Genomic DNA, 13,513 nt, shown 5'->3' with positions numbered 1-13,513 from the left:
AATGAAAGATTTTTTGGCGTACTTAAAATTTTTGTTAGTAGGCATGCTAAACATGAAGCCATGTACATAGTTAGCGTAAAATAAGGGCTTCTTTGTCTGGCGCAATAATGTTTATTGTTTTAACAACTGCTTTTATATTTTCGGCGTACCTGAACAAATGCCCCGGTGGACCATCGGCGTACAGTTGACATGGAATGCACCCGTGCACGAGAGTAATATCATTTATCATATCAATACATGAATTGGTACTTAGCAACTGCATCCTTCAAAGGTGTGTTTAAAACCAAACAAAGATTTTGTAATGTTTCAGTAGATCGAATAAATTATTTTGAGGCATTGCAGCAAACTTGTGGTATGTTTTTGAGCATTTCTTATAATTTCATTCATATCAGCTGCGATTACAATCGACCTTCCTTCCCGCATTTAAGAGAAAACTTGCCTGGATGTATTAAGCGAAAGTCTTTGTCAATGCTAGGGAAGTATACATTTTGAATACACAATGCCCAAAGACAAGCTTTGAATGATCTGGAAATGCAACAAGACCTAACCATAGTTGTATCCCATCGATGACAACCCTTAAACGATCCAGCAAATAGAGCTGTAAAAAGGACGTCTTATAAAATCCGCAAGGAGAACTTACTTATAAATACCATTAAGAAATGCTACTGTTGCTAATTTGGCAAACTATGTTTGTGATTTGCAATTTACCTAAAACATGTCTGATGCAAAGCAGGTGCTGGTACAGAGCAGGTTGTGAAGGTCACCATTGTTGTGCCCTAGTCAATTACTGAATGGCTTGTTTGCTGTTTCAAGCTAATTGCTCAAGGCCTTTCATACGAAAAGCTATTGTGTTGGGCATGGCCTGGTGGGTTTTATGAATAGCTAAATTATGATTCAACCTGACCCAATGACATTTTCTTTGTTTTCTTTAATCAAAAATGGCAGTTAATTAGACAGTTTAGGAAAGGTTAATTTACTATACAGCCAAAATTGGGTGTTTATGTAAGCACGAGAGCTTCTTAGCCACACTGAAGTGTTAAATCTCGTGAAAATGGGCTACCAATAAAACTGCCATACTTTGCGCGATATTATTGGTTACACGTGCATGATAACTATGCTCACAGAAATGGTCTTTTTTATGCAATTGTCAGAAATCAAACAACGTGCAATGTTAGAGCAGAGAATACTTACCGCCAGCAGCTTCTTCTTTCCAAACAGGAAGTTAAAAATCATCAGACACAGTTTTGAAGCAGAGAACTTTTCTAGCTTCAATCATAGCAAGATAGCAAGATGGTTCAGTTGAAGAGATGAAGAAATAGATGAGAGAAATGGGATTTCTTTTTTATTTGTCGCAGCTTCAAACAATGCCCTTTGATGATGCCCAATAAGAGAGAAGCAGCCTCAAAGTTTGGTATACTTCAGGTAAATGTTTGTTTTATGTGTAGTAAAGAACTTTTTTATGTGTCTTCAAAAAACTTCCTTTTCGTCCAAACTTGGGCCGAAACGAAATGGGTCCGCTGTTTCACTTTCGATGTTGTAGTGGTTTGGAGCTAAGATGAAGGTAAAAAGTCGCCAATTCAATATCACTTGTTGTAACATAAATTGAGATGGTAAAAAAACCTATTGAAAGTTTTTGGAACTTGTTCATACTAACAAGCATATGTCGTTTTCTATAGCATTAGAAAAAACAATCAGGCCCATTTAGGGGCTACAGCTATTGGCCCCTTTCCGCCTGTTCTCAGTTAGCTGGTAATAGTATTTCTTCTTTCCAACTTTAATTTTTTCCGTAAATCTTATTTGCTAAGTAACAGTCACCCAGACAGAAAAGCAACACACTCATATTTGCTGAATTAAACTCAATTTGAAAGGCTTTGCTGTTATTTTCAAACATTAGGTTCATGCAGTTTTTTCTTGATTTGGTTTGTTTTAACAAACTACGCAATAGTGTTCCAGTACCACGTGTGTTCAACTGAGAATTCTTAAAGCTCTCTTTTGCTAAAAGTTGTTAAAAACTATATATTTTTGAACGACAAAATGTATTTAGTTTTGTCTGGGCTTGATTGAACATTTTTTGGTGGTACAAACGTCAGCAATGGCTTTGAAACAGCCAAAATTTAAAACATACTTAAGCTTTTCGCCAAGAGTTGAAAACATCAGAATATTGATTGAAAGTTCCAGGTTAGGTAATATATCTATATATACCCACTTGTGGATTGAAATGGGTCAATAAAAAATGCGAGCGTTATTGTGAAGTGTACCTAATCAGTTCTGCTAGTCAATGCAATTTTCGATCACTATTAGAGTTTTTGTACAACAACACAAATATCCTTTTAGTTAACTGAAATGATTGCAAGGAATTTTCAAACCAAATTCCGTCCTAAAGAGTACTATATATTATTGAAAATCCTTTATCCCTCAGAGTGAAACGCAAATCCCTTATGTTGTCTTTTTATTACAGCGTACAAAACATAAAACATATTTGTGTGATCTTACACAATAGTGAAATTTTTAGAACATTATGCTGTTTTATGCATCATTTCAATATCGAAATTTTTTTTTTGAATTGAATATTTAGTTTGCAATACATTTTAAAGGGACCCTGCCTTAGAAATAGATAGAGACTGCCATCCTTAAAGACTCATTGCTAACAATGAGCCATTGCGCTACGCAAGCATCCCATAATGCATTTTTAGACAGTCTGAAATCAATTTACTGCCATTGAAGACAGTTTACTGCCATTGTTTGGAACGTCGCCACGCTCGCAAAGGCCCATTGTTAGCAATGAGTCTTTAAAAGCACAAGCATATTCAAGGTAGCTTATTGCTTTTTCAAATTTTGCCATTTTTCAAAATAGCAGAAGCAGGCACGTAAATAATAGGGGGCGTGGCGGGCGTAACGCCCCCCCCCAAAGTTTGGAAAAATCAGTTACCGTTGGAAAACTTAACGATTGACTTGGATTTTTTCTCAAGACCAAACTTCGGAATTTCATATTTTAAGAATTGTGGGATTTTAAATGTAAAAAGTTTAAACCTTGTTAAAATTCACAGGCTGGAGCGGACCCATCCACTAATCGTTTTCTATTGTGAAGCCCCGTCTCCACTGGATCCAAATTGCACAATTGCGCCGTTTGCTTCCTTTCTGACGGGAGTTGAGGTTAACAAAATTAAGAACACGCAAAATGGATTTTCGAATAAGAAACTTGAAACTTAACAGTTTGGAATAATAATAGCTATATTGATCAGAAAACATTAAAGTGGGAGTTTTTTTTAAGAGAATTGCGAGTAGTTGATCCAATAAAAAATGGAAAACTGCTCAATACTAAAAATTCTCAACGCTTCCCCTGCTGTTCGTAAATGTCCTTTATTCATTAACATAAATTGCTACGACAAAGCTTCTGAGAATCAAGAAAACATTGCAAAAGCTGCAGCAGAGGTATTTGATCAAAGAAGGGTGTTTTATTTTACGACGAATCGGGCATATGCACTTGCTCGCAAATCATAATTTTGATTGTAAAGAACGAAAAGACATTTGGCCCTCTGAAAATTGCTAATAGTTTCCTTCGATCAAGAAGAAAAAGATAAGGGGCTAAATTCCTGGATGCTTCTATATCGTGAAAAATATATTTTAGATAAAATCGATCTGCATCAAAAAGCTTTAAAATGGGCAAATCAGAAAAAGACTTCTTACAGTAAGTTTAAATGCTTGTGTCATGTTAATCCAAATTTAGAGATTCAGGTTTTTATGCCTTACGCTAATTATTTTGAATAAAATGTCAGTGATTATAAAGAAACTAGCAATACGGAGTAAGGGCTATTTCCAAATATCTATTTGGTAGGTACAGTAGATTCGCAGGTGGAATGAAAAATTTCACAAATAAAGTTGGAATTTTCATCCTTCCACGCCCCTCCAAAATTAGCCACTTGTTTTCGTCCCTGAGCAGAAGTAATAAAAGTTCGACTCACTCGAAAGTACGCGGCTTGACCCGAGTTAGACATTTAGCGCCCATGGCGCTTGTAGATTAATGGAAGCGCTAGAGGTTTATATTGGATCGAGGCTGGTAACCCGCCAAACGTTCGAAAGGAAAACAAATGGCTGAAAATGGCGTGACGATCAAGCAAGTATATATGACGGTATAATTTCTATATTGTGTCATTTATTACTGTTAATAAAAATTTATCGATAAATTTTCTCCAATTGTCAGTTTTAGGTTTGGTCAATCAAGTAGCGGGTAATTTACCAGCTCAACCATTTATTTAGGCCTCGCTACACCACTTTTCCCCAACCACACTGATATGATAGGCACCTTCCTCTATACCTTCTGTCTCGCATTCTTAAAACTCTTCTTCAAGATTAGATTCATATTTTCAAAGCCAAACAAAATCTGTTTTAATCTCTGGTTTTTAAAAGAGATTAGAAAATTTCGTGATGTTTTGTTATCGAACTTGCATTTTTTATTTTGATTTGTGTAGCTTGCACGCACCTTTTAGTTTCTTTGTAGTTATATGATTACACTTTATAAACATTTTACTTTTGGCACACAAAATAAAAATTTATCTTTTGATTGTTAAGTTTTGTTAGTTTCAAGAAAAAGTTTGTGTTTCTGCAAAATATCTTGTGGATTACCTGTGTACTCAAGAAATGTTGATTGGAGCTTTATTAAATGGGGATGGTAGATTAAGTGAAATCGGGTTTTTGGGTTACGGAACTGGCTAAAAAACTCGTTCACATACTTTGCAAGGTTTCTTATAAAGAATAGATATATTGAGAATATACTCAATATGTACTCAGGTAAGAGGATGTACTCCACCATGGATTTTAAAAGTTTTATTGTCCAATTTATTTCCATCTTCATCAATCCATTTTCAATACAACATTTTATCAATACTCTACAATTAATTCCCATTAACAATCACCACAATTAGAATAATAGAGCAAAAAATGTCAATGGTTGTAATGGGCAGTACTTACTCTTACTGGAGGCTTGAATATTCAATGACTGTTGTCGGTTTCCCAGGGTTGTGATACCGTTTTCCTTTCAGAAGAAGAAATTAACAAAGCTTTTCTTTGTTGCTTGCTTGAAGTACCCTCTTTATTGTGTCATGTCCATAGATAAATGGCATAAGCACAGGAGACATAGGGGCTGGGGGCTGCAGCCCTCTCAATCAAGCAAAATGTATTGAATATCTGGCAACTTTATCTCAATGAAGCAAAATTATTAAGGCAGGAAGCTAAGTCCCCCCCCCCCCTTAAAAGTTTAGCCTTCCCTATGCCTATGATAAAGGGGTATGGTAACAAATGGCATTTAGGAAATGCATTTTAAAAAATATAAATTGAAAGGCAAAAATATATGTTGGATAAGGCTACTAGAATTTACAAACCATTAATAGTGCTTCAAGAATACAATATGAAATAATTGATAACCAATAACAGATCAATTTTCTCAAGAAGGTTTCTCGTACTGTTTGATAGTGAATATTAAAATCTACTGGTGGTGCAACTTGTTTGCTTCTACAAAATACAAAATCTAAAACATTGATGAATGGGGGAGGCAGGGAGGGGGATCAAAATTAGCACTTGGTAGGTCTGGAGAAATTTTAAAAAGAGTATAATGGCTGTGGCTTACTTCAAGATAGTGTCCCTTTTTAGTGCTATTTTTAGCACCCAATTGAAGCCTCTACCGCATGGCACTTACCTTCAGCATTTACTAAGAAAAAGAGCTAACAAAATCAAATATATATAAAGCGTTGACTTTTACAGATCAATGAATCTTCCTTGAACTTTACTAAGATTTTCCATAGTAAATGAAAATTTTGGTTGGTAACAGATTTTGATAGAAAAAAAATTTACAATGCCTTTGGATGTTTGGGAGACACAGCCCCCTTCCCCCCCCCCCAAAGCTCAAAATTTGTCAGAAAATTTCAGAAATTCTACTTCTTTGTATGTATTTTGAGGAGAATTTGTCTGTGGGCCCGCTTCATAGAATTTCAGATTACATTTCACCTGTGCTTCCAAATGGTAAAATATTTATGCATGTCTGATTATTGGTCTTGAACAAAAATTATTGCTAAACCATTTCTAAGGGTATCTTAGTTTAATAAGTATCTGAGAAAGGTTTTTTTTACCTGAGGGTTGGGGAGATTTATCTGAATATGGAAATAGAATGTCAATCTCTAGACCTAAATTGTCATAGTCTCCTTTAATGTCATGTTTCATTGTATTTGCTTGTTTGCTTATGTTTGAAGTGCAATTAAAGTAATTTTTTCTGAAATTTTATCAATTTCTGTCTATGGAAAATCCTTATTGAAATTGATTCTCCACTAGAAATTTCAAGACAGGATAGCATGGGTGTTGGTTTCAGAAGCTTTCCAGACAGCAAGGTAATTTTTGTCATTTTGTATAACTGGGCTCTAGTTTTCATAATTATATGATGTGAGAAGATTTAAGCTTATATTATAGTTCAATACCAACACAAAAGTTTATAGAAATGCAATCTTTGGAATGCAATTTTTGTTGCATTACATAATTGAGGTTGCCCTTGTTAAAAAACATTACTTGCACAGCTTTATCAAGAGAGATGTTCCAAGGTGGTGTGACTCGGAAATAAAAAGTTTTGCTTTTTAGGAATACTTTGTAAGCAAATTTTCAATCTCCTTAGCAATTTTAGACCGGCTCACCCACTATTCAATAGATTGGACCTAGACACTCCCCTTGATCCTAACGGGTAAAATTTGATTTTGATCCGGTACCATGGACACTTCCTTTCTTTAACAGAGACTAGAATTGACTCTTAGGTCCATGCATTATGATTTTTAATTCATGTTTTATAGTTAACATGCAATAGAAAAAAGAAATTACTAACAATTTTTTTAATACCTTTGATTCCAAAATCTAGAGAATTGCAATGTTTCTGTAAGGCAAATACCATATTGTATATTTCAAATGTAACAGGCATTTGATGGCTGTACTCAAAAAAGGGGGCAGGCACTCAGTCAAATAATTATGACAAGAGAAAACTGTAAATGAAATAAAATGTTTGCAGGATAGCAAATTTTTTTCAATGGTCAAAAATGTAATCAAATAATTAGAAGAATAAAAAAGATAGCAAAAAATTAAATGCAATATTGTGTGATTTATCAGTAAAAAGTATGATACATTACAGTACAATAAATTATTTAAGAAAAACTTCTGTACATTTTTATTTATTTTCTCCTTAATAAAATGTAATAATTTCATAGAAAATTTGGTTATTTTCAACAACCAAATTTAAGCTTGATGCGAAAGAGTGTAATTTCTACAACATTTCTAACAAAAATGCTTAAAAATTAAATGAAAAGTTTCGGATAAGTTGGAATGATGCAGAAAACTATAATATTCTTTATACTTTCGATTTCAACAATTTCTTCTTTTGAGACAGTTTTCTTTGAAAAAATGTAAAAAGGCAATCGGAATTGTGATTGTTGTTAAAATTTTCAGAATTTCCATCTGCTTGTGTTCGAAGCAATCTACTTTCTCTGTTGACCCATCGTTAGTTAATTGAACCAATAAAAGGAGTAATATTTTAGATAATTGTAAATGATTCAAGATAGCATGTATATATTTGAAAGTTTCATGTCAAGTGCATTTCTAAATGAAATATAATATCCAAGGTTAGTTCGTCGATGTTGGCTAGAAAGGTAAATAAAGGCAAAACCAATCTATCATTTACAAAATATTCACGAATGTTGTTACCTGGTAGGCAACCGTATTGAAAATTGAAATTCAAAGTTATACTGTCACTTTGTGGTTAGATACTACATTTATTTCAATATTTAATCAATGAAATTTCAAAGAATGGTTACTACTTCCTTTAAAGTAGCTTCAGATTTCCACTTTCATACAGCTCTTCATATATTCGAATTTTTCATGTTGATAATCTGGATTCTAACGCTGTCCATTTGATGCTTATTAGCGAATTGCAACTTAATTTCCTGGCGAATAGCTGAAAGCTACGGTTAAATAATATGATAAACAAATCGTGTTAACCAAACCAACGATCTTCAATGATTCAAACCAGTGATTTGGTAAACTTTGCTCCGGTGCGGGGTTCAATGAAAACCATGCCCTGGGAATCAGCTCTTTTCATTGAATCGTTATACACTTGGTTAATCAAATCAAGGAAACACAGGAGATGTATCTTTATCAGGAATATTGCTCTTTGATTTCCAATTTTTCCTCATCAATAAGGTGAAAATCACTTTCTTAGCTTTGATGTTTCTTTGTTTGAAATATCTTTTACAAAAAGCTTGCTCTACAATTTCGCGAGTCGTACAAGGAACCCCATTACTAGACGCTTTTATCAGAACTTGGATAAGGCTACTAGACTTGTAATATTCTCAAGGAAGATAGCAATGATAAGAATATCTCATTGTCAAATTAAACGTGAAGATAGCGAAACTTGCAAGGATTGCAATGAGCTAGCTAGATAAAGATACCAGCATTTTGTAGGGCCTTATAAAGCTGGCGAGCAAGGTACACCTCTCGACGTGTTGTGTTTTATTCTTTTATACTTCTGATGCCAATGCTTCCAGTTTTAGATGTTTAATTATATCGTGATTCATTTATGATTAAAATCATCATTGATGTCTCTTATCATTATCACACTTGACATTTTTATCCTTATTTTGGCTAACGCAAGCATCTATCGGCAATCATCCGTTATAATATTTTAGTATTACGAATAGTAATAGTAGCAAACTATATTAATGTTATTGACTTTGCTAGTGTAGAAATATGTCACGTCTAGATTATTCCTTTTTCCCTACGTCTGTTGGTTTATGTAGTAACTGTACCTGGGTTTAATTTTTATGGCTCCCCGTAGGTTTCTGGATAGAGACTGAAATATAATTTTCAAATGGCCGGTTGAAACAAAAGACCCTTGCAATATCCATGTGCAATGGCAGATCCATACTAGTACCGAATGGTTTTTTCATGTCATCTGTATTGCGCGTATAACCAGTAATAAATAGATGGGTACAGGTTTTTATTTAGGGTTTTCGCTAGCGATTCAATACTAATAATATTAATTAGTGTATTCGTAGTATCATTGACCCAATAAGATCGATGCATAGCCCACGTGTACCTATACACAGTTGATGATTTTCATCATCACAAGGGCCTAACAGATTCGCCAAGCGTTTTTAACTTAACTGTCTTCCAACCAATATACTTTGATATTACCTTTTCTACGGTAATAGAGAGCCGAGGATTAATGAATAATGTAAAATTGGTTATAGGGATCGATGTCAGTTGACATTGCGTCATGTAGTTTCTACGTTAGCCTGTTGTCTAATAAATCGTCTAAGTTCTTTGTTCAAAACAAAATGAAGAAGCCCTAGAAATATTAAAAAGCTGAAGATTATTAATAGATAGTACTAGGTAGAAACGCTTAGCAGTGTTATTCAAATTCCAAAAGCTGTGCAGGCTTGAGCAAAGCAGCTTATCAGATTGCAATTATATCGAATGAGCAGGTGAACAATGATACATGAATCCCAATTTAAAATGCTCTTCCCGAACTACAAACAAATTTCAGGGTTCCAGCTTTCAAGATCTTGCATGCAAGATAACAATGGTGCCGCAGTGTGATTCATTTTGTTTATACCTCCAATCAATTTCTTGTTATAATCAAAGCTTCGTGCTATTGCAAGCAAACTATGTCGTGGTTTTTTCACTGACAACAGAGTCTATGACGCTTTTAACTCTTATAGATACCTTATAGATATGAAATCTTTTATCTTTTAACACTTTGACGCTTATAGACATCCCACTATTTGAAATTTTACATCTGTAGCAAATATCCAGAAAGCGTCAATTTATCCACTTGTAGTCATTTGTAAATGAAATTTTTGCCAGTCTAAACTTCATTCAACCCTATCATTTGAGTTATTGGAGGTAATGATTGGTTGGTTTACAAAAGTCGCCTTCTTTAAAGGTAGCCAAATAGAACTTTTTTATTATCATGTAAAATTTAGCGCTTGGAATATGACTTAGATTCGTGTCTTTGAAGAGCATGTAATATACTCTGAAAAGCTTCATGGTTTTATTTCATTCTTATGCCATTCTTGAGTTGGAAGCAAAGCAAACATTATATTCAGGCTTGCTAAGAGGAAAGCAGAACGGAGAAAGGAATGGAATAGAACCTTTTTCTTGTTAGTGGCAAGTAAGTAAAAAATATTGCTTCTGAGATATTAATATGAGACGGCTCTTTACCACTCCTGGTTCCCGTTTTCTATTTCTCTTGGTCCTAGCTGTGTTCTGGCTAGTTTTTTTAATGTGTTTCTCTCCAGAGAGACATTTTTGCACCTTCGGAGAAGTACGGAAAGATGGAGAGAGGTAGGACCAATCTTATTAATTGCATAAATGGAGTAAACTTTTGTTCCAATAAAGAGTACGATTAGATTAACTAGGTTGACCGAGTTAGCAAATTTTGCCCAGACCTTCTTATATTGACCAACATTAATGACATTGATGGTGCTAGAACGTCTTGTCTTGAGAGATAAACGCAGTTAACAGAAAATTGTAGAGGGAGACAAGGTCATTCAAAAGAATTCCAAACAGTAGCGGCGCCACTAGGGGGACTGGGGGGACACGTCCCCCCAGTTCTCGACAGGATCGAGTTTGTATTTCTTCTATTGGGGGAGGGGTAACATTTTGACAGCGTACTTTCTGTGATGTAATCCTATGATTTTCAAACTGCCAATTTTCCAAGTTAGTCATAGGCATTCCCTTTGGATAAAATTAGCGTTTCCTGTTGGTAAAAAGGCGTTTTCTGCATTGATTCCAAAACTGGTCATACGATGAGGTTTGTTTTAGTATGGCAGTGAAGGTGATGAGCTCGAAGAAGACTGCCCACTGCAAAAGGAAAGAAGAATATTCAACGATGTACATGCGGAAGGAATACGTGTACAAGTTCCAATTCCAAAGAGATTAATGAAAGATTTGAATTTTAAATGGCAAATGTAACATAGAAAGGGGAGTCAAGTTGCTGCCTCCCACCTTTAAATTTGTATAAGTTCTAATAACCTGAATTATAGAATTAAAATTTGGCTCTAGAATGTTTTCATTTTTAAGGAGATTTGATAAGAATCATAACTTTGGCTGCCTATTGAGAAAAGAATTGAAAAATCTATTGTCCTCAAAAGACCCGGGATCTTTTGAAGCTGTCAAAATTTTGAAATATTCAGTAAAGAAGAGTGCGCTTATTCGAGCGCCAACCACTATGACAAAGAAGTCCCGTATACAACTGCTTAGTTTGTATAGTATACGACCCACAAGATGCCGAAGTTTTCTTGCGTGAGTTCCTTGGCCTCTTTTCTTCATAGCAATTATGTTGTGGCAAGTAGGCGTATAATGCTGAAGAAGATTACCACGAGATTAGAAGAAAGAAAATGTTTTTGTGTGTGGTTGTTTGGATTTTTTATCTCTGAAAATTGTAAGGCAATAACAGGTATCAATATAACTGGCAGTAGTGGTTGAATGGGATTTTGAAAGATAATTCAAATGTTTCCAAATTAGTTTTTTTCTCATTAAGGGAGCAGCCAAATTAGATCGCGAATGTCGCAATGTCGCGTAGAGAGGGTCAGAACTTGTGCACTCAAGAGTCGCATACAAATCAAGGAATGAATGCATTGCATGAATCAAGGCCTATCAACCCGTATCAAAACCGCGTAACCGTAGCGTATAGCTTTGACTGCGCTATCACACGGGTGACTGGGTTCTGGGCCCGTGATTTAGCAGCGACCTACAGTGCCCTGTACCTAATTACTTAACTTGAAAGGGCGAAAACCAGCATAGCTCAGATCTGATATCACTCTCGGTGTAGCGATGCGAAACAGCAGAGTGATTCGGCTCAGTTAGATTGATTTTGGGTAGTCTTTGGTAACAATAGAAAGCTAAGCAAGACCAGCGATCACAGCGGATAACCAATCTCTGATTGCTCATGCAGTTTGTATGCATTTTGGAACAATCTTCTTGCAAATCTGTGGACGCCTAAAACGACCAAGGCGTCACAGATCGCCTTAACCCTATGTATTGATATTCGAAATTTTCGACTAACCAATAAAGAAGATCTGGCCATGTGATATTATTAATCTATTGGCTTCCTCATGTTGCAAAGACATATATTCTCGCACGGATTCACTCCTCCGCTAGTCGCATTGCTGATTGCAGTTTTGATCGTGAACTTTTTGCACACTGGAGGTATGTAGTTCTGCAAATTTTTTCAGATTTTTGCATATTCATTTCTACGCCAACAGCGCCGTCATCAAAGATGGAGGTTTCATGGTGGAGAGTCAAGACCTGACTGGCCTACTCCAAGGTTTTATCAACTTTCCCCATGCGGTGTTTCTGTACGGTTACATCTAAAACGACGTGATTGTCTATCATATCGCTCTTACTGAACAAAGCCAGTGGAAATCCTTTCTTTTTTAGGAAATTCTCTTAGAAACAAAAAGAGTAAATATGTGATTCATTGTTCAGTCCCTCAGCTCATATCCTGCAAAATGTTTTTGGTCCTTATTATGATATTTGAATAATATTTTCACAATATCACTATACCCAATAGTTTTCTGTTTGAAATGTGTCTAAAAAAATTCCCAGATTTTCTTCCACTTAGGAGGTCCTGTTATCAAATATTTCAAGTACTATCGGATCTCTAGGAATCGTTTTTAAATCGATCTTTGATGGCATTTTTATAAGGCCATACAATCTACAAAATTCACCTTGATATGACTGCATCAGACTCTTTGCTAAGGTTTTGCAATATCGAAAAATTCCAAATGAAACGAAATTCATCTTGCCAATCGGAGTTTTAGATTTGCAAAAGGATGCAGCTCTCAACATGCAATCAAATTTCAGTAGCCTCATGTTTATTGGCTCGGTACAGGGTTTGGTTTCATTGATAAGCTGTTTTTGATTTCGCTTGCAAGTGCTTGCAAAACTAAATTTGCAATTGTTTACAGCTAAATTTTGTTAGTGTATTCTCTGAGAATGCCAGTTTTAATTTTGTTCAACTGCTGAGGTATTTGGAATTGGCTGTTTGCTTTTTCTTTAAAAAGCGGGCAATTCTTCCTGGCTATAAGATCATCCACGTATGAGTTAATTCATAACGAGCGAGTTTACTCCATTTCATACACCCAGCTTGGCGAATTCTCTCACTAGCTTCAGTGGTCGAAGACAATGAGTAAAGTCTGTCACCCAGGCGAGAAAAATCACTCCAGTCATCGGAAATCGAACTTACTCGAATCTGGCTTGTGTACCCGTGTGCAAACAGCCCATGAACATGCAACGAAAAATTAGCAGACGTTTTGTAAAATGACTGTCTGAATACATGACTGTCTGAGTATATGGATGTCTGGCATATACCCTCAATGCTAAAAAAGGTCCTATATTGAAAGTTGTTAATTCTCCTCAAGGTTCTAAAATTTGATTTTTGACTACAGAGAATTGGGCACCAGAACCACTGAAATAATGCCACGGC

The 13,513-nt window shown here is 35.4% G+C and overlaps 1 protein-coding gene across 8 annotated transcripts in view; it reads left to right on the top strand.

Annotated features, from left to right (window-relative positions):
- Window positions 1–976: 976 nt before the first annotated feature.
- LOC135684164 (uncharacterized) overlaps window positions 977–13,513 on the top strand; it is a 52,684-nt gene continuing 40,147 nt past the window's right edge. For 3 of the 8 annotated variants that reach the window (XM_089115928.1, XM_089115927.1, XM_089115926.1), the window contains exon 1: window positions 11,115–12,234. In XM_089115928.1, coding sequence (XP_088972054.1) covers window positions 12,141–12,234 — 94 coding nt within the window. In that variant the 5' untranslated portion in view covers window positions 11,115–12,140. Of the gene's footprint in view, window positions 1,423–6,321; window positions 12,235–13,513 lie in introns of those variants that run through there. The other 5 variants (XM_089115921.1, XM_089115922.1, XM_089115923.1 and 2 more) reach the window with 5 other exon arrangements.

Source organism: Rhopilema esculentum, unplaced genomic scaffold, assembly GCF_057945365.1.
Source record: "Rhopilema esculentum isolate cy_ngs unplaced genomic scaffold, ASM5794536v1 HiC_scaffold_37, whole genome shotgun sequence".
Taxonomy (NCBI): Eukaryota; Metazoa; Cnidaria; class Scyphozoa; order Rhizostomeae; family Rhizostomatidae; genus Rhopilema; species Rhopilema esculentum.
The sequence above is the reverse complement of the archived record's forward strand: the minus strand, read 5'-3'. Positions and strand labels throughout refer to the sequence as shown.